Source organism: Megalops cyprinoides, chromosome 10 (assembly GCF_013368585.1).
Source record: "Megalops cyprinoides isolate fMegCyp1 chromosome 10, fMegCyp1.pri, whole genome shotgun sequence".
NCBI classification, from domain to species: domain Eukaryota; kingdom Metazoa; phylum Chordata; class Actinopteri; order Elopiformes; family Megalopidae; genus Megalops; species Megalops cyprinoides.
The window spans coordinates 14,128,779-14,150,901 of NC_050592.1; the positions used below are offsets into that span (position 1 = coordinate 14,128,779).

Consider the following 22,123-nt stretch of genomic DNA (forward strand, 5'->3'; position numbering starts at 1 on the left):
TGCAAATTAAAATGAACCTTTAAACCTGTTAGTTATACCCAGTATTCAAGAGAACATAATGCCTGCACACACCAAAAGCCATTTAAACCACAAATCGTTCTGTACTAAAACCTTTACTTTCATGTGACATAGACAATTTAGATGTAATGACCAAGAACAATTGTATTTTTCTTGCTTAGCCCACACAAATACACACAAAAAAGTAATGTCCTCAGTTAGACTGAGGAAGAAATACAATGATGAAAAAAGAAGAACAATGAAAATAACTGAGAAAAAAGCTAAACGAAATCCAAAATGTTTAACAGCTGAAAAAACTGTTTTGCAGTTACTCAGTGATCCTGAATAAAGACAGGTTAGCAGAGCAGTCAGAACAATCAAACACAATCAATGTTCAGCATTTTCACTGAGCCAATTAATGGCAATCCAAACATGAGATTCTATTCAAGTGTTAGCTTGTTGCAAAAGCCACATTTTTCATAAATGTATAATTTTATTTTTTATATGTTAGAAAGGAAACAAAAACAGCACACAAATTCAAGGTTTTCTGCTGAAAGTGGGATGTCTGCTAGGCTTAGCGTACTTTCAATGAAACTTGCATAACATTGTTTCATCCACCTCAAGTCTGAACTGAATACAATAATTACAAAGACATTTCACATAACAGAACGACAACATCCATGGTGAGATCACCTAGTTTCATCAGTTTTGCTGCTTTTAGGACACATTCCCAATCCATGCTGCAACGCATTCATGGTATATTGATAATATGCGCACACATACAAACAGCGTATTTGTTAAAAACCTGCCTGCAAGACTCGTACATTATCATCTTACATAACCCATCAGATGTGATGCATACTTAATATGTTTATGCCCATCTTGTGGGTATGTGTGGGTATGGTAAGGATTTTGTCTGATATATTATAAGCTAGGACAGAGAACAAAGTCATTGTAAAGCAAGTTAACTTCAGATATGACAAGCAGAACAAATCCAAATTATGGAAGACAGAAGAAAACAATAATGTATCCACAGCTGAATGAATGGGAAGCAGAGTCACTACAACTGGAGTCCTTGGTAAACACCCTGCTCCACGGAGCCTGGGGTTGGTAAAATGTGGACTCCCTTAAAATGCTGTGCAATGGCAGCCTTTCCTGGCTCTCTATTACAAGCTGAACAATAGAAAATGCATACACATTCACACACATACCAGACCGGTCACCTGGTTCATTCTTTTTTAGGACTTGTACCTCATAACACACAGTATGTTCCCTGAACAACTCCATTAGGACTGTACTGTACCTAATAAAATTCCATGTAAAAATTACACACTGGAGTGTTCACTTTCCAGCACAGATGGCCGACTATACTGACCCTCCGATTTCAAAAACTCTGCAAAACTCAAAGATTCGAGTGCATCCGTGTTCTTGCATAATTTCTGTGGAGGTTGTGCGTATGAACTGCCTGTGCGCGGGTACACATTATGCCTGTGTGGGTAACATACACGTTGCTAATGTTTACGTTGTGCAGCACCAAACTATAGCAACTCAGTGGATGTATGGACATTTGATGTTGCTTAACGTCCCCAAGCCCTCAATTCAAATATACAATGTGCACAGTCTCTCAGTGTGTTGGGTACAGAACAGTTAAACTCCCTTGTTGGCTGGTTTTAAAATTTAGTATTTGTTTCTACGGTAACAATGAGAATTACCATTACATCATTTTACAGAGACAAATCAGTATTGTCTCAACTTTTTAGTCAACCAGTTTTGTCAAACCTAGCTTATTTTTTGTGTGAGATAAATCCAGAGAAAAAGCTGGTATTCTTTTTAACAGTTCCCACATTTATGCCTTTCTCACTGAGGTGGCAATGTTAGGTTAGTTCTCCTTACCCTCAGTATGAGGACTATCGATGACTATCGATTTCTTGTTAATTACACTGGCAGGTGCATAGCTCTATACAGAGAGACTGCACTTTTAAACAGCGCACTTCAAGTAAAAAGCAGATTAAATTTGTGTGATCAAACACCAAATCTCAATGATTCCATAAACATGGCAGAGAATTAAGCTCATTGCACATTTGTAGATGCTGTTAAGGTCTCTCAATGTGAATGACACAACCTGCAACTTGCATTAATTTGACATAATAATTAACATATTTGGAATTGACTGATAACTTTCCTGTTTATGTTGTTACTACCGCCAGCTCCACCCCCATGTATATAGCTTACTGTGTGTGTTGTGCTGTATGCATAGATTGGTGTATCCCTGTAGCTTGTGGCAGGGATACAACTGCAAATAGGTTTTTAGCTTGACTCCTCAGGCCAATTCCGAAAGACTGCCCAAGGGGTTGACATAATATCCCTGGGAATGTATCACACACTCTCTAGATCACCCTGTTAAGGCCTAGCTACAGTACTTGATGCCTGCTTATTATGTCCACCCAAATACTTTCCCTGGGTTTAACCATCAAACTGTACTGATTTTCCCAGAGGAACAATGTAGATTATTTTTTTCTAAGAGAACTACCCTTGAAGTCCTTGAAAAGTGGTGCTTGTTAGCTGGTCTCTTGAGGTTGGGAGCACATTCTCATACAGGTATACCTTTATATTTATTGGTTACTTCCTTCAAGGGACTTTTTGTGTTAGATGACTTACTCTAAAAATTACAAATAGCTTATACTGATATTGGAAAGAAGCTGGTAACAAGTCATAAAATGCTTCTGAGAGTGTGAAGGGGGGCAAATGTAAAGACGGGCACCATTTATAGGAGGCAACATAACATCAACTTTACCAAAAAGCTTTCACGTGGTGTTTAAGTTCATTCTTTTCTAAATGTACACCCAGATTTTGAGCTTTGGTTAGCTACTAAATCATACACCAGAGGTAGTGGCAAACCAAAGGTTTCAAACACATATGTACTCCTTTTAATAAGACTTAAAATTAATTCTAAGCACCAGCATGTTAAAAATTCATGGTGAGGTTATGGGTCTACTCCTCTGAGACGACCCCGCGGTGCACTCGAAAGCTCACCAATGCATTTCATACAACAGTTCGGCGAACTGCTCAATTGACCTGGGAAATAAAATCTCGGGTGGAGAACCAAACGCACAGTCACAGTGGATTCCCAGGCCCCGATCAGAATCCTGCTCCGGCCCCCAACTCCCTCTATGTTAACTGATGGGGCGCCTCGAGCATCTCCATGAGGAAAGTGTCAATGGGGGTGTCTCCAATCAGTTTGAAGAAGAAGAGGTGCTCCAGGCACTTCAGGCCAATGGAACGTAGTGCTGGCAGTCGCAGGAGGAGTTTTGCAAACCTGAAGGATGGATTAATACAGATGTCTGTACGGCACAGTAAAGTGGTAAAACTGGAGTGCCGACTAAAGAATTACTGACGATATACTTCAGAAATATCAGCTTCATCTTCAGTTTCGTCAACACACAGATTCAATTAACAGGGGAGGCCAGGAGTAAATGCTTGATGTTTACAACCGCCGCCTTTTGAATGAGGCTTCTCCTCACCTTTCCATATTTATCTAAAGGATGAGGGTGCTATAGGGAGGGTAACTACATACACATGCCTGCTTGAATTAAGGGTTGCCAGTTCTCTTTATGTACTGCATGGCAATGGAAGAGACGGCTGGGGCCATATGCCTTACCTGCCCTGCTGCTCGGGGTATCTCTGCTTGCAGTAGGTCTCCAGCGATGCATACACCTTCTCTCTCAGGAGCTCCACCTCGCTGGAGTTGGACAGACCTTTAGCATCTGGTGAGGAAGTCATTGCAGAGGCAGGATCTTAATACACAACGTATATGTACTATTGAACAACTAAATGCTTAACCATGTTCAAGATTATTTTTATATTATAGATACCGTGGCAGGTACAATATAACTGACCTATACTCAGGGCAACTAATTATGCGGGCAATATTACAGGAGGAGGCTAAAGGGATATAATCAACACAATGATCTGAAAAAACAGATCAAGTTACAAGCAAAAAAATGCTATGGCTTCTGAAACATTGCATGGAGATTCTAAATGAACAATGAGATAAACAGCCAGTTTTAATTTGTTAAAATCAGATTCACATGCACTTAAAATTGTCCCAACATGCCAGAAATAAATGGTTTTTAATGGGAATTTGGAACACTGTAGTCTCCCTCTAAAATAATCACACCCTGAAAAAAACATACATTTGTGGATGTAGGGATATAATTCTGATTTGAGCCATCAGGTTTCAAATGAAGTGTCACTTTGGAGTTTCTAAGTGATTGTGTGAATGTATACTACATAAAACATTTAACCATGATATATTGCCAAAGACCAATGCTATGAAATCCAAATCATCCATATCTCAAAAACAAATAAAGCTGAAACTATAATAACGGTCAATCCCATTGGAAGTCAATCACTATGTATTAAGCCAAAAGCATTTATATATAGTAAATGACAAATAATTAACACCATAAGCAAAGGTAGGACAGCTGGCTTGTTTGAACGCTTTGATATGGGATGTGACAGACAAGGGTTTGGTGTCTGGGGGGTGACAAGCGGAGCATGATGGGCATGGTCTTGGGGGTGTCAGAGTGTGATGGGTGTGGTCTACACATGCAGCGTGTGCCATGCGTGGAGTGTATACCTGGGTTGAAGAGGATGATGGCTCTCAGGCAGCCCAGCTCAGTCTTGTCCATCTGCATGTCTCTCATCTTACTGACCAGCTCTGTCAGCACCCTGCACCAAGCACAAGCACGAGCACGAGCACAAGGGTTGGGGGGGTTGGGGGGGGGGGGGGGTTAGGAGGCGAGAGAATATGGAGGAAAGACAGAATGTGTGTGGGGAGGGGTACAGGGGACATAGGAGGGGTTAGTGTACATCAGACTCACACTATGCTCCTGTAACCTACCGCTTATAACAATGGGAGCGGCGGCCAATTCACCAAGGAAAGATGAGGCACAAACTTGTGGCACAAACTTGTGAAAGAGAAATGAACTACTGTGATTTGAGATACTCAAATTATCAGATTAGGATGGCCACCTTAATTGGCTATTTCTTCAGCAGAATCCCAATACGTTACGATTTATCATATTTCAGGCCGCCATCTTCTTTGTGATGTTTATGGAAAATGTTCAGCTCACAAATAAGCAAAATAGCACCCCCTTTCTTTTGTGAACCAACGCTTGATCCCACAAAGCGACGAGCGGTGCATTCGCTACACAGGAACCATCAACACGGAAACACTCGCTGACTGAACACTAGAGTACAGTGATGCTGCCGTGATTAATTATCAGACTACAGACATTACCTGTGTATTTACTGTTCAGTTCCAAGCTACATCCAAAATCTCATACGTATGTTAAGAGAAGTGTTAGCAGTGTGTGGAGTGGTGTTATTACCTGTCAAATATGGCCCCAACCTCTGCACTGTGCGCACTCTCCCTGTGTATTCAATCAAAATGTGTTATTACAATGTCATTACACTGTAATTACATTGTCATTAGACAGTCAAAATCCAGGTTTTTTTTCCCCAGGCATACAGATGGGACTCCAGTTCTAGGTATAACAAGCAACAGGCTCTTAACGATGAAGGATCTGCCTCTTTAGCCATCAAATCAAACTTCAGCAAACTAAGGGATTCTTTGTATATACGTGACAGCAAACATACCATTATATTATCCTGTTTAATTCTCCATGTACTACCTAAATAAACCTATTAGGTTTGATTACTAGTCAATCATGTTTCTTTTTTACTCTGTTTGAAACCCAATCTTATTTCTTTGAGTGCAGATGAAGAACAGTCCTCATGCATCAACAGATAATATGTGGCACTGTTTTTTTCAGTAATTTAAGACACAGTTGAGTGACAATAGAACTATGTACTGCTGCTCTAGCTCAAAGCAGTATTTTACAACAATTAACCAAGATACTCAACAGTACATATGGGGTGAAGGATTAAATAGCATCAGCAATAACAATAAAAGGAAGCATACTCTATTTTGCTAATCTAAAACAAACCCTCAATGTAATTAGATGCTTTTGAACAATAAATATATATAAATATAAAAAAATCAAGCACAAAAATGTTAAGTATTAACAACAGGTGCTTCTGTAACCCACATAACCCACATAAAATAAATCCTAGGAATGGTTTCTTTAAGAAAACAGCACTGTAAAGTCATAATCAACAACACAATATTCAGAAGTCAACAATGGTTTTTATGTGCAGAATCGTGACAAAAAAGTGTCATTACCTCAAATTCACCTCTTAAAAGCACAGCCTCATAACAAAAAGGGTATTCAACAAGATCATATTTTCTCCAACCCTGAAGTAATGACACATTTTTTATCAGGTTTGTGTGCACAAAACATTTCTCAAATTATGCAACTACGGCTTCAGAAAACGATACTCTACAAAGGGAAAATGTAGTATAAGCAGCATAAATTAAAGGAAGCTAAAATTGGACATTTGATTAAAGTGGTTACAGAAGCCCTAGAAAGCACAGCAAACAGAAAGGCGAAGTTCAGGAGGATCAAAAGCTGTGCCAAATTAGACAGAACTGTGCTGACTGCATCCAGGTAAGGGACCTTGTCTCACACACAGCCTGTCTTAGTGTCTTGTAACTGTAATGTGAGGGCTGGTGAACACAGGTCTTAGGACTCCTTTTTGGTCACAGTCCCACGTCTGCATTCAGAATAATGAGGCACAGTATTTGAGTTGTGAACGAGCCCATATTATGATATACAAACACAACATAACAAGCCTTAGCAATAAAATTAAATATCAACTTTGTACAGAAGCCTGCAACTGGTTAAACCGAGAATTGCTCATTTCACAGTGAGTAACTGCCGACCCCGCAGTCAAAATGTCCCACTGCTGTGTTAATAACAATGTAATGACTGTGAGAACAGTGACCTGGCACCTTGATTTAATTGTTACCTACTGACCAGTGGTGTCAACTCCTTTAAACATGGATAGTCTTCCAAGACTCAATTTGGTGTGGTACGTGTACTGAGTTTAAGTTTACCATATTTCACAGCAGAATAACAATATGTGTTCTTTTTAGTATGGTGACTTTCATCCAATTGTGTGTGTGTGTGTGTGTGTGTGTGTGTGTGTGTGTGAGTGAAAGACAGATATCTGAGTGTGGCAGTGTCACATGATAGTACAAAGGATATTAGCACACAGTTCAGGACCACCTGCCAATACACATCTTGACCCTGATATAGGAAGATTTGTTCGGTGAACAATTAGATGAGCATGCGCTGTTGGATTCTCAATCCCTTCACAGCAAGGCTTACTCTTCTTTGCAAACCTCTTCATTTAGTTGTACCCACTCTGAGACAGCAGACTGGAAATACGCAAAGGTGTCAAGTGTGGTAGTCAAAGACAATGGTCAATGAAAAAAAACCTCCTTAAGCTGTATTAAACCTCAGCATTATATCCTTGTTCCTTAAAGAAAATGACAGCTATCAGTGCCAACGTTGTGGCAGAGGGTGTGTCTTCAACACCAACATGGGTGTGCCTGTGTTATAATATGTGAAAATTTGCTCTTTGCCTTAAGAAAAGATTCCCAGTGTATGCAGTTCCACTAAGAGTTGTGCAAAAGATCTGTGAATGACAATGTGTGTGAGACACTCAAAGTTGGTCTGACTGGAGTATCAGGAGTGTCTGAACCACAGCACAAGAGTGTTACTAATACAACCGCCTGGTCTGCAGGTTGGGACGTAGTCCTACTTGCAGTGGCCATGTAACCGAAAGGAGTGTGTATTAGTTGGTGTATGAGCGGCCGCTGCAGCAGTACCTGTCGAAGATGGCCCCCACGCCGGCGCTGTGAGCGCTGTTCCGGTGGACATGCAGCCCGGTGGCCAGCAGGATGCCGTCCTTCACTGTGATTGAGCGGTGCGAGAAGGAGGCGATCAGGAGCTCGTTCCAGCCTGTCACAGAGAGGAAACAGGGGGGTCACAACAGATCCTTTTATGGCTTTAAATAGGGCTGGGGGGGGGGGGGGGGGTCTGCTGGGCCTCAGGGAACAAAACAGGCAACTCCTAGTTCAGAGGGATTAATTGCAAACACCAAATGTAACCTACCCTTCCCACCAGTGAACTAAGAGCACATACTGAGGTGAAAACTGCCAATCACCTTTTTACCCATAGGCTCTACCTGTTAAACATAGGCTTCAACCTGCCTCATTAATATAAAATTTTACTAATTTCCATAACTAATTTCCTGCTAACCAGGTGCCTTACACAAAGGCTACATTTTTACATATTATCCATTTATAAGAACATAAGAACATATTATGACGAGAACAGGTCATTCGGCTCAACTAAGCTCACCATTACAATTAGAGAGTATCCAATACTACATCAAGTCTGGACTTGAACACAGCGAGGGTCTCTGCCTCCATTTATCCATTTATGTAGCTGATACATTTAATAAAGCAGCTGAGGTTAAAAAAACACACTCAAAGGTATTATACTTATCCACATGTAGTTTGAACTTGTTACTTTATGGCAAAGTGCCTATTTCCATAAACACTATGGCATATTAACCCCCCATTAACACTGCTCTTTGATATTAGAAGGGCTGGGAGGGAAGAGAGGAGAGGAGGAGGCTGCCCGTACCGGCACGCAGCAGGATGACCTGGTCGTCCAAGGGAAGCTCTGAGAAGTGAGGGATCCTCTTGGCCCACTCCACCAGGGTGAACAGCTGCTTATCAGCAGCCTGGCAGATATTGGTGACTGGGTCATTGGGCTAAAAGCATGGGAGGGAAGTGGTAGACTACGTCACTGGACTGGATATTAACCAAGGGAGGGGACATAAACACACTGCCAAACATACATTTAGATTAAGATGGGGTTTCCAATCTTGGAACCAGAGGAATCTTTTCCAGCTGAACTGAAATCACAGATATTCTCAGGAGACTAAGAATTCATTCAGTTAGCAGAACAGCTCAATGAAGGTCTGTGCTTCTTACTGCCAAAAACAGGGTCATTTTCTGGAGCCAACGTTCAAAAACATTTTGTCTTTTTTTAAAATCCAAATGACAACTTCCATCTAGAGCTACATGTTATACTAGACATGTAGTATACTAGACATGTACCAGACAGTAGACATGTGCGTGTGGATGATAACATCTACAACACTGCCCCCCTCCACAGGCCACACGGCTGACTCACAGAGTTGGCCCCGGAGCTTCCGTCAGAGTGCAGCTCTGTCTTCTGCTCGACCGCCATCTCCGCCTCCAGGATCTTCTCCACCGGCATCTCCTCGTTGATGGCGCTGGTGGACTCCATGTCCCCGTCCCGCTCCTTGTTCCTCTGCCGCTCCTCTTGCACAGCTGCGGGGGACAGAAGGGACAGGTGGAGGGGGAGCGGTCAGACACACAGACAAACGCACATTTCCTTTTCAAACCATATGCATGCACTTCTACACTCCCATCCTTGTCCACAGCAGCATCCTCTCTCTGAGGTTAACCAGAACATCAGCTGGAATGTTTCTCACCTTAAGTTCCAGAACACCCACATGCAGCCTTCAGCACAAACATTCTGCAAGTGCCATGGGCTTACAGTATACAGCTAATAGATCTTATTATACAGCTTATTATTACAGCTTACACCTAAATGTACCATGCTGAGTTTAGCACATCCAATAAGCCCATCCAAGACAAACTCTCCACAATAAAAAAAATACTCTTGATTTTTGAATATCCACTTTAGTATAACCACCAGTCACTGACCTCACTTTATAGCAACACCTTGCTATTGTACTGTGCAGAAACTATACCAGTAAATCACCGGCATCCTCTTACATTCCCTTGACACTCATAGCTGGTCTGCGAGGATGTATTTAAACACAAGCGTTTATATCAATGATTTTTAAAGGGGAGTCATAATATATACAACAATTCAGGTACCAACTACTGCCACAATCTAAATGAGAAAATACACAAATTGCCCTCGCTATTCATACAAGCACTGACTCCTATGGGAACTTCGAAGCTGCAGCTGTGTAGCTGCATACACTTCTGCAAACGTCCAGCGAAGTATTTAACTCCACATTATTATCGCAGCACTTCCCTGCCAGCCCTAAGGTTAAGTTCCTGAATCAGCCTGAGGCTGACAAATCTATTCACTTGGAGAGGGCTGGATGTTAAGGTAAATTGGGACTTACAGGAGAGATGCCTGAGACAAACCTACTTTCCCCTAATCATGGCAAAAATAATCACCATTGTCAAACGAATTCTACAGCAGTACAGCAAGTATGACAAAGTATAGACCTGTACAAATAATCACTGTTGCCACTGTCAACACTACATGGGCTAATACCCATTTAAGTCCAGCTATTAGTGAAGCTAGTTTATAAAAAATACTAGCTATACAAACGCTAATACAAAAACTAATACAACTTTCAACCTTACAAGATGAACAATTAATAAGAGAATACCTCCCTCTACTAATGGTGTTCAACAACTACCCTCAAGGCACTACCAGTACCACGTCCCCAACCCTCACCCCACTTAAGGACACACCAGTTAAAAACTGTGGCTGGCAAACCTGTGGCTGGTGAGGGACTACTGTATTATCACATTACCAGTACTGTTCAGAAAGACCTGCTCTTACTGCCATTTTCCCTTCCTGTTTGTGTTTATGTGGGCAGCAGTGTAGCATAGTGGTTAAGGACCAGGACTTGTAACAGAAAGGTTGCTGGTTTGATTCCCCGCTGGGGCACTGCTGCTGTACCCTTCGGCAAGGTACTTAACCCAAAACTGCCTCAGTAAATACCCAGCTGTATAAATGGATAACATTGTAAAAAAACTCTAACCGATATAAGTTGCTCTGGATAAGAGCATCTACTAAATGCAGATAGTGTAATGTTTAGGAATGCCTACACTTTGCTGTTTGTACACTGAAACAACACCCCTAGCCACCTGTGTCAAGCCCATGGGTGGAGACTTCCCTTTCGGACTTTTGCAGAAGTACAGGGACCTGTGGCTGTCAGACCGTTAGATGGAAAATGAGCTCTACTTTGACTTAAGCTTTCAGCAGCAACAGCAAACGCATTCTCACACATCGTGCAATTTGATGCCTCGTAAGGGATTACTATCACTGATTTGACTGAAGATTTTTGTGATTTTTGCGAACAAATCTGCAATAGCTATATGGTGACAACTGACATCCATTCGTGTTCTGATCCTCGGTAAATCTGATGCCGTTGGACTCTACCTGCATATGCAAAAAGAAACGGGATTGAGGAACCTCTCCAGCCACAGACTGCTTTCAAGGTAAGAAAGCGTTTAAAGAATTTTGAAATTTAAGTGAGCAGCTGCTTAACAACTTGCTCAGCACCCATGGCAAGACGATTTAAGTCAAGAAGCTGTGTGTTTTAACGTGTGCTCTCACCTACTGGAACTGTATGAGCTCTGCTCTAACCACGCTAACCACTTCCCCTGTTAGCAGTCAGTAGCAATCCCACACTTCCCCCCTCCCTCACCTTCCCTCTTCATGCCCATGGCCAGGCACTTCTGGTAGCGGCAGTACTGGCAGCGGTTGCGCTGGCGCTTGTCCACCAGGCAGTCCTTATTGTCCCTGCAGGTGTAGCTCAGGTCCTTCCTCACTGTGCGCTTGAAGAAGCCTTTGCAGCCCTCGCAGCTATACACACCATAGTGCTTTCCTGAACAGGAGGGAAGAGACAGGAAGTATTAGGAGAGAATAATGAGGAGCTGGGTACAGAAACCAAGGACAGAGAAATTAGAGCCACACATGGGACAAAAGGAATACTGTGTTACAGGAGAACTCTGCCACCATTGTGCTACAGAGAAACGTCAGTAAAAATATACAGAATTCTTCTAACGCAGTAGAAGGTATTACAGTTACCCATAATGGTCAGAACTATTACATAAATTTGGTTGCAGCTTTGATTCCCAAATAACATTACTGATAGTCATTAGCTTGGCTTCATTACAAATGAGTTTGTGTTCTCAAAATACTTTACTTATGGTAATAAGCCTGGGGAGCCTGCCACCTGCACTAAAAATGAAAGTAGATCAAGTTCTCCAGATTACTGGACATCACTAAAGAGAAATTACAATTCCCTGCCTTTAGCTATCGTTCATGGATCTAAACCTCAACCTGATGTGTTCTAGCCAAACTGTGCGAGAAAGGAAAAGGTCTTAACTGTTCATTATGTACAATTATCATAAAATCATACATGAGTCTATATTTTTGTTGCTGCCTGATTCAGACCAAAGTCTATTACACACAACGACACAGAAAGGCAAACACTTCAGTGGTTGATGCAGTTAGCAACTGCAACTGTGCAATCTGCGGTGTAAAGGTTGGGCCGGTTCATGTTTGCCTCTCCTCCTCTCCTTTCCGTTTCACCCTCGCTCTCTCCCAATGTGCCCTCGTGCCCTCCTCACCAGAGGAACGGTCCCCACAGATGCCACAAAGGCGTTTCTGGGACATCATGGGTCCAGGACTGTGGGCTGACATGGACTTCAGCCCCAGTGGGGGCTTCACATCGTCCGAGCTGCTGACCGAGTGCGGGCCCGAGGCTGACACCGTGGAGTTGACCTACGGCAGATTTGGCAGGGGAGAGGAGGGTAAATGTAAGAGAGAGAGAAAGTGGTGGAAACCATGGGTGACAGGAAGAGAGAGGAGTATGGGTTAGAGACAGAGAGTGAAGTGTGAGGCACAGAAAACGAGAGGGTGGTAGGAGAGAGATTTACTTACATTGTTAACTGTTTAAATGCTAAATTGTTAAACTGTTAGATTGAAAACTGTTAAATGTTTTCAATCCGAACACTTCAGGCCCATTACCCATCATGACATTTTTAACTAGTAATACCTCCAGCAGAGAAACAGAAATGAAAAAAAGAATGGATGAGACAAAGAAACAGAGACGGCAAAACAAAAAAACAAACCCAAGATGTGAAATGCAACAGGAAGTGAGCAAGAAACACATTATGCCTGAACTGTAACACAGAGAGATGGGCAGTCAAAAACACAATTAAAGAGTATGTTCTGTAAACTATACATTAAACAAAGTTTACAAACCCCGCAAAAACTCAAAATCTGAATCCAAAATGTATTTTAAATTGCCAATTACATGTCAATATGAATATTTTTAATGTTCAATGTTGTAACTGACTGGATTACACACATTGAACTGACACTCCACTGCTGCCCATCTCTTGGCACACCCGAGCTCCTTGCCTCACCTGGGGGGTTCCGATGTGGCTGTAGCCCACAGAGGGCACGCCGGGGGAGCCCAGCGACGAGCTGATGACTGAGAACGGAGAGCCCAAGCTACTGATGGGGCTGCTGACCGCCGAGGTGACGGGGGGCAGGGAGGCCATGGATGCCGACGGGGGCGAGCACTGGGCCGAGGGGGGGGAGGACACCGAGGAGCTGTCCGGGCTGCGTGAATCTGGCGGAGGCAGGGAGGAAGAGTTCAAACAACACATACACAAAATTCTGCATCCCTTATGTTCCATCCATTCTCAAATCCCTGATCTTGTACGGACAACCCAGGATGACAATACTGGAGCATACAAATGAAAGTATTTGAAATATACAAAACTGACATTCATGATTAGCTATGATTGACAGCCTTTTCTCACATCAAAACTTGTAAGGAAAAGAATATATCAGTCCTAGGTTCCGTGGAATCCTAGGTGAATGAAGTTGGGACAGAATTTTTTTTTAATTTTCAGCAGCTAACTACATATCAAAACAGAAGAGCTAATGACTGCATATGAAAAGGCTGGCCTACTACCAATGCCTGTCATGTAATTTGGTTGTGCATTTTTTGCAAGCTGAAAATGAATTTAAATTGGTATAGGCCAAGAAGAACAAATCTATTTGCAGCATTTACTTTTGCCAATGTGCTCCTTTGTTTGGGTTCACCAAGATACTGAGATCAAATTAATCTGACTGGCAGAGTTTATACACTAGAAAAGTTATACCTGTAGGCAACAAATGATTATGGCTCCAGTATTTGCTAAACAAGCTCAAACTACAGTGATCACATCTGTAGAAAAAATGGGCTGCACATACCGCTAGGGTACTCATCACACATTTCGTTGTTATATAATCAAATGACATTAAATGTCAAGGGGTCATTTTTTCCTTGAACAAGTTCAATACTTTGGGTGTCCACCATTTCTTGCTGGCCATGTTCACACTGAGAACGTATGGCTGCACAGGGAACCATACTACACACACGTCCTGTGTGTCCCCAGGGACATGGGACACGGAGGTTGTGCCATGGGACATGTGGTCATATGTAAATATATGGATACTCTTTCACACAAAAGAGCACTGCATGAGGCCGTGAGGGAGCTGAGCTGTCTGATGCGTCCAGATGCCTTAATTCCATATCAGCAGGGGGTGGGAGTGGGGGCAAGGGGGTGTGTATCTGCCCTTGTCATTACTGGTCAGGAACTGAACAACTCTGAATGTATTGCATCCATATTACTAAGGCTGTTGTGGCCAAAAACACCTGACAGCCACAGACATTGATATTCCTGCCCTCAGCATTCCAGTGGCCTCCTACCCTCTACAGTGTGGCAATAACATTTTTTCCACTCATACTGACAGCAAATTTTCAAAGTTTTCTTTTCTTTCCCTGACATGACTGTGAATGATGACTTTCCCTAAGATGAGTGCGAATGACTGAAATCATCTGTACACATCACCTGGGAATATACAATTCGGAGATAATGCTGGAGCCAAAATCGTTTGTTCCGTTTTAAATACTATTCAATGTCTATTAATGTATCTCAATTCCTTAAAATCATTTTACAAACTAAACCCAAACGAATCATATCCAAAAAACTCGGTTATTGTTGTACAACGTGCACTAGTAGCCTACAGTACTGCCATGAAACGAAGGTGCAAATGTATAAACGAAAGTTCCTGCTCTTAAATTAAGTATCGATCATTTGGTTTGCTGCGATTCAATCTATGTGGAGAAATTAGTTGGACTAGGTAGGGAGGTAGACAATTTTGGAATTTCATGCCCTGCTTCAATTTTGCATTGAAACAGTGCTCCATATCTAAGATCTGATCCAACGTAACTTAAAATAATGCTTTACTGTGCCTACGGGACGAAAAGCACTCTATTCACGTTAGCAACGCTTTTCCACTGGGACAAGGATGCTCTAACATCGCATACCTTAAGACGCCACACTGTATGGTACTGCTGCATGAAAAATTAAAATGGACAGTCTCACGAGCGCCGCTATTTAGCTAGCTAATATATTTGGCACACTATTTACCTACGTTGCAGTGTAATAACACAAGCAACACTAACTTGCACACACTAACAACGGGACAAAGAAAATTCCCATAAACAATCAAAGCTTGCCAGTTAGCTGTGTACGTTGTTACAGAAAGACCTTAGCTAACCTCCAAACCGCATTTCTAAGTTTCAAGCAGCTAGCGTCACAAACGTTTTACTTGGTAGCTAATGTTAGCTAACATTAGTTATGATCGCCATCTAGCAAGTTCGCCATCTGCATGAATACGCAAGGCGCAAAACTGACATTTTTTATACACTCGCCAAACTGGTGAAGCCAAGTTGTTTGCTTACTAAAGCGCAAATGATTTTTGTGCACCTCAAATCGAGGTCTTACCTCTGCTATCACCCATGACGGACCCGTAGCTTTACTGATTTGGTTGCGCTTTTGCTAACACAAACGACGAACGGAGCTCGCTTGCTAGCGTGCTGTTTTCCGGCCTAGTGCTGAAACAAAACCGCAGACTAGCCAAGACTAAGGCCTGGGTCGGTGGCGGAATTACAGTTAGAGCCAGACAGATTTCGGTAACACTACGAATACATGGCAGAAACAAAAATCCAATGTAATGCTTATTAGCTGGATAGCTAGATACTTATATATGGTGAAGTTAAGTAGCGAGTTACTTAGCTATACTATCTAACGTTAGTCTACCTAGCTAAAGCATTTGCCAAGCAACTTCACCCACCCAGCGTTAGCCAATATCTAGTTTGTGTTGGCCCACTAGCTAAGTCGTTACCCGCTTAGACTTGCTCGCTAAAAGCTAGTAAAATGCCTTGCTTGCTAAGGGTAGCTTGCTAGCTGCCTATTATATAAACAAACCGCTCTTACTAGTTCGCTCTGCTAGTTAGCTAGCTAGCTGGCTAAGTCACAAAAGCTAGCTTGCTAGCCAGCTAGCTAACTAGCTAAAAACAAATCTGTCAACTCCAGCATCTAAACAGCTGTCGAGTTGGATCAGTAGCTAAAAAGCTAACTACGCTGACAGGCATTTAACAGCGCTCAGTAGCTAGGTCCAGTAAATGGAGAAAACCCCTGAGTGTGCCAAACAGAGCAGTAAAACGAGAAGTGAGGCCTACAGTTTACTTGTCGTCCCCGCATCAACCCACCACCCCCACTCTCGCACTCGCATCTGTTGTGATTGTGCCACCGAGCAATCATTAAACAACAGTGGGGAGTTTTACTTCCGGTGGCCACATGGAGGGCACCCGTGTGGCCAGTTTCGGATTTGTTTACGTGTCGCCGTCGTTAGTTGAATCTCCACGAAAGCGATTTTAGCGGCCAAGACGCCGAAGTAACTCGCTCCGTTGAAATTGTCGTTATCAAAATTGTGTTAGGTTATAGCAAACTATTTGGGCTACATTCTCTTATACAAACTGGACAAGCACTCTTTCAAATTAACCTATTAAATGTTTCCCAGTTTTTTTTTCTTTGTGACCTGACCTTACCGTATGAAGAAAATGAAGTCTTTATCTTCCTGTCACATCCAAGTGTCAAATATGAGAAAGAGGCAGCAGGATTCTAACATTAATAATTGAAGTAGCAGAAGCATGACATAGTCATACTAGTGTTGTCAATACAAATGTAGTAGGAAGGATAACATAACAGTAGGCAGTTATATGATATGATTTACAAACAAATGTGTATGTTTTTATAGAATAAAGATATTTGGCCAGCATATTTAGCAGTATTGCTGTAATAGTCTTCAGGTATAGGTCTTCATTAAATGTGATGATGGTGTGAAGGGTGTACTGTTAGGCTAAGTGTTAAGCAACAGTCATTTTTTTAACAGCAGAAAATAACAAGACAAGCTGTCTTGTAGCCTGGCACTTGTCGGCATCTGAAACACATGACACATGTGACACATGATGACCATGGTCTCTTCAGATGGTAAGATGAAAGTCACACTGAAGGACTTAGCAAACATTGGACTGGTTTGTTTTGGAATTATGCTTGTTTAGCTTGTGTGAGGTAATGTTACCCAAAATGTTTAGTGTAACTTGGTTTCATTTTGATACCAATAATTTTAACTCCAGACCTTTTCTCACAAGTGTTTATATTGACCCTTAGAATACTTACAAAAATTCAAATGCACAGTACTGAAATGCTTAAGTGCTGACTTTTTAAGACATCAATGTTTAAACACCATAAACTTCCCTTTTAACACATAACACAGGGGATGGTTGTCTTACTTTGGTGAATGAGTGTCATAATCTTGAGTGACCTGACTGGCTTACCTTCATTCTTAGCACTTGTGGGCTATAGGGGCCGTTGAAAGGGATGCACCTGTGTCCAAGACTGTGGCTGGAATTTGACTGTGGATGACATGTCCAGTGACTGAATTACAGTACGAGAACTACTAGTGAATGTCTCACTTAGTAGGGATCTCCTAGGCACACCATGTGTTGAAACCCTATCATTTTTGGAGGTTAACAGTTCAATTAAATTTGACCACTATAGGTTTGGACAACATTCCTCTCCTCCCACCCCCTGCACTGACAGAAAGTTTGTTGAAAAACGCTAATATCAACCTGAAGAACCGCTTCTTCTGTTGTGTGGATTATGGGGAGGATGCCCCATGACCATTGTGTTAACTTGCCCAGTGGCATTCTTACTCCCAAACAAGTAGTCAGTCAAAAACATGAATTCATTTTAGTTGCTTCTCTAGCACAGACAAAGGAAAGAGGAACTACGGTGGGCCAAGCACTTCTACACAGTAAGTAGATGGTGATGAATAAAGGTAACTGGAGTGGAAGAATCATGGGGGAATGGGGAGAAATATCAGACAGCCAGTTTTTGATATCAACGAGATGCAAAAAATAACACTGAAATTTGTGTTTTGTTTTTTTTTTGTATGTGTGACTTACATTGGCAGTGGTCTACCCACAGAAAATCTACAGTTATGAAGAACAGAGGTGGGGTGTTTCTTACCCTGTTTATCTCAGGTCAGTATCATCATGTAACACCCGTTATCGCTCAGAATTAGGCTATTTTATACAGTTACGGTAAAAAATATGGTGTTCAAATCTGCTACTTATGGGGACAATGGGGACAACGAAAAAGAGGGAGGCATTTTACTGTATGCTGGTACATGAAAATGAAATGGGATCATAACCCAGAAATGAATGCTAAGAAGAACTCAGAGAAATACAAAAGTCCTATTCATGGCAGTCCATAAACTCACCCAGACCAGAATGTTGAGTTTTTGCAACATTTGTGTAATTTTTTTGCATATAGATCTCCTTAAGAAATGATGAAAATGCTGTATCATTCCATGTATAGAGCTAGTCCTTTCAGACACAGAATCAGATAGCTTTGAATTACTCAAAAAATTATTCAGTTCTTGCCACTGGATTATCTTCTATTTGTTCACTTTTTTCTTTGGTGACCCTTTGAAGTGACCACAGGTAAACAGGTGAAGCACAATCTGCTGGTTGAACCAAGCCATGAACTAAGCCACTTTATAGATGTACTGCAAGGAAAAATTGTCATGATCAAGAATTGTATTTGATTTATGTTGGAAAACCTAAGGTTTTGTGTTTTCAGTGGATAAATGGTTCTAGGCTGTATTGCATGTGCTTTTTTACTATTTGCACTCTGCCCTGAGGTTTGTTTTTAAAATCAATATGTGAAGCATTTCTAATTGTCGCAATAAATGTCAGCACGAGTGTACAGTGCATGGCAAAAGCAGTCCACTGATGATAATGTGCTTGTTGCCTCCTCTTTCACAGGACTGTATTCTCTGACCTCAAGCATCACCCCTCAGTATCACTTTGTGAATGATAAGAAGAACTGGACAGAGGCACAGAGGTACTGCCGGGAGCAATACTGGGATCTGCCATCCATCTACAGCATAGAGGACATGGAGAGCCTGACTGAAGCCGTGCACAGTGGCTTTGACGGCAGGGCCTGGATAGGACTAGAAAGGGGAATCTTGCAGACGTGGCACTGGTCTTTCACAGACAAAGATTTCTACAGGCATGGGGAGTTTGAGTTTCGCAACTGGAAAAACGGGGAGCTGAGCAACGGCGATAGCAAAGATAGCTGTGCAGCCATGCATCCCAACGGTGAATGGTTTGATGACAACTGCAACAACAAAAGACCCTTCATATGCTTTGATGGTGAACGCTCCTGCTTGTTCCCACTGTTTCACTCACTCACTGCAGTGACACGTAGAGGCAATCTGTAGAGTGCAACATTTAATAAATAGCTTTATAATTAATTTTATTTATTTAATTATGTATATGGGTATGTATTTAACAAACACTCTCATACAAGGAAGTATAAAAAAGTATAAAAAGTCCAAATACAGATATCCAGACAATCATCATGCAGTACACCTGAGATTCTATTGTGCAGTTCGATTAACCAATGATGTCTTCATGATAATGTGTATGTTTTTATAGGGAGAAAGAAAGACTTTATTTTGCACAAGGATGACAAGACCTGGAGGGAAGCTCAGACCTTCTGCAGGGAGAATCACAGTGACCTGGTCAGTGTGCGGAACCAGTCGGAGAACCAGAAGATACAGAGTGTCCTGCAGTCTCAGAGCGCGTGGATCGGTCTGTTCAGTGATCCCTGGAGGTGGTCAGACTGTGGGAACTCCTCATTCCGCTTCTGGAACTCAAAACAGCCAAACAATTTCAGAGGGAATCAGCACTGTGTGGCAGCCGTGCTGTCAAAATCTGGGAGATGGAACGATCTGAAATGCAGCAGCAGTCGTCCTTTCTTCTGCCAAAGTGGTGAGTTGACCCGAGGTTGCACCAGGCCACAGGCTCTGGAATCAATAAGCATTAAACAGTTTACAGCCATGACATTAGCATCAGCATGAGCGCAAAAGCCTCCACTTCTGCCTCTGCAGGAACAGACAAAGTCTTACTATATTTTAACAATATTATCATTTCTTATTAAATTCTCTTTCATATAATTCACAGGATTGAGATCTAAGACTCCAATCCCAACCACCGAGCCTGTGAAACACATTGACCAGACTACTACAGATGAAACTTCTGAGCCCGAAACCAGGGGACAAGTATCAACTAATCACATAACCACCAAACAGTCACCTGATAAACACACATCTCAAAACCAAATTACTGAAACGCAAACCACTGAATTCAAAACTACTCAGCTGCCATCTACTGTTCATCCTGCTCTAAAAAGTATAATTACTGAACAGCAAACTACTGAACACAAAACTGCTCTTCAGGCCAGTACTGAACACACTACTATTGTGGAAGCATATCCTGAACACACAATTACTGAGCAAGCAACAACTGAACATACACCGTCTCACAGAGCAACAACTAAACCAGGGATTTCTGAATATAAAGCTATTGATCAGGCATCTACTGAAGACTCTCACCCCGACCACACGACTACCGAGCCAGGACCTATTGCACACACAATTACTAAGCAACCCCTTACTTTACAGCCATGGCAATACAAGACTACTGGCAAGAAAACCTCTGAACACACTACAGCAGAACATTTTACTGTTAAGCAGCCATGTACTACTCACACAGCTACCAATGAACACCTTTCTGCTGGACATGCATCAAATGAACATTCTGTAGGAAAGTACATATCCACTGTAGGGCAAATTGTCAAACAGACTACAGTCGATAAGTACAAATCTACAGAACATACAACAACTGAAGAGACAGGAAATGAGCATTTTATTGAAGGTAATTCAAAGGCATTCATTGATAAAACAGTCTTATTTCTATTTCTACTTCTATTTCGTTGCTCAAGTCAATATTGACATTGTGGCTCATGAGAAATTATGATTTTGAGATATTATGCAACTAACAATTTGCATAATGTATAAATTAATAATGTATAATTACATATTTATAGTTTATCGTTAATATTAAAACCAACATAATTTTATAATTAATCCCCATATTAATATGGATGGAGTATGGAGTGTAATTTCACCATGATCAACTGTTAATTGAGATTAAATGGAAAAAGCTTTTGGATAATTCCATCTGATAACCTGAGGTTATCATTCAGACTCAGCTAAAGACATGCCCCCCCTCAGGTTTCCTCTCTTTGCCCCTTCAGATTACCTCATCCTGATCCATGAGAACAAGACCTGGAAGGAGGCCCTGAGCTACTGCAGAGAGCACCATGTCAGCCTGGTGTCCGTCACCAATGCAGTGACCCAGAGCTGGGTGGCGAAGAAGGCTGAGAATGCCTCCACCACCCATGTGTGGCTGGGCCTGCGCTTCACTTGCACTTTCAATTTCTGGTTCTGGATCACGTCTGAGCCCGGCTGCTACCAGAACTGGGCAGATGGGCATGGGCCAGGTGGGTTAGGAGTGTGTGGACACACAGGTGCGATAGAATCAGGAGGGGCGCATCAGTGGGTCAGCTTGCCAGAGACTGAGAGGCTCAATTTCATCTGCTACACTTGTGGTGGTGAGTTGAGGCTGGGTGTATTCTTCTTATATTCATGTAATATGAATAGGTTTGGATAAGAAATGACTTTATTTGTATTCCTTTATTCAATTCAGGTCGGAGACATTAATATAGTTGGCCCACCAGCTTTTGCGCCTGAATGGACTGGACTTTATTCAGTAGGAGCAACAACATCCTCTCCTGGTTGAACTGGATGTCTGGACCCAGATTGAGAGTCTCAGATGGAAATCCTTGAGATAATCAGAGTGTATTTTTTTTCTCTAGAAGAACAGAAAACTAGTTTGCATTGTACACTGTAAAAAAAATCATGAAGAAAACATTTCTCACAGTATTTCAATAAAAAATGGGAGCCACCAAAGACACACTGTACTTTCCTTTATTGTGTTTGAGAAAAAACATGAATCA

The 22,123-nt window shown here is 41.9% G+C and overlaps 2 protein-coding genes across 6 annotated transcripts; one reads left to right on the forward strand and one right to left on the reverse strand.

Annotated features, from left to right (window-relative positions):
* Positions 1-185: 185 nt before the first annotated feature.
* On the reverse strand, positions 186-16,419 carry LOC118783933 (retinoic acid receptor RXR-beta-A-like). 5 transcript variants are annotated; one of them, XM_036537864.1, is made up of 11 exons: positions 16,372-16,419; positions 13,217-13,425; positions 12,416-12,569; positions 11,488-11,667; positions 9,174-9,334; positions 8,619-8,748; positions 7,796-7,928; positions 5,391-5,432; positions 4,637-4,728; positions 3,656-3,761; positions 186-3,313 (listed from the first exon to the last, which is right to left on the reverse strand). In XM_036537864.1, exons 1-11 carry the CDS (start codon positions 16,391-16,393, stop codon positions 3,166-3,168), a joined length of 1,377 nt encoding a protein of 458 aa, XP_036393757.1. In that variant the 5' UTR covers positions 16,394-16,419; the 3' UTR covers positions 186-3,165. The 5 variants fall into 5 exon arrangements, with proteins under 5 accessions (XP_036393757.1, XP_036393759.1, XP_036393758.1 ...); XM_036537866.1 differs by lacking the exon at positions 16,372-16,419 and adding an exon at positions 15,635-16,363; XM_036537865.1 differs by lacking the exon at positions 16,372-16,419 and adding an exon at positions 14,055-14,209.
* LOC118784467 (C-type mannose receptor 2-like) lies at positions 11,230-21,893 on the forward strand. The gene is made up of 6 exons (XM_036538707.1): positions 11,230-11,278; positions 18,168-18,237; positions 19,024-19,359; positions 19,699-20,034; positions 21,362-21,718; positions 21,814-21,893. Exons 2-6 carry the CDS (start codon positions 18,195-18,197, stop codon positions 21,825-21,827), a joined length of 1,086 nt encoding a protein of 361 aa, XP_036394600.1. The 5' UTR covers positions 11,230-11,278; positions 18,168-18,194; the 3' UTR covers positions 21,828-21,893.
* The last annotated feature ends 230 nt before the right edge of the window (positions 21,894-22,123 follow it).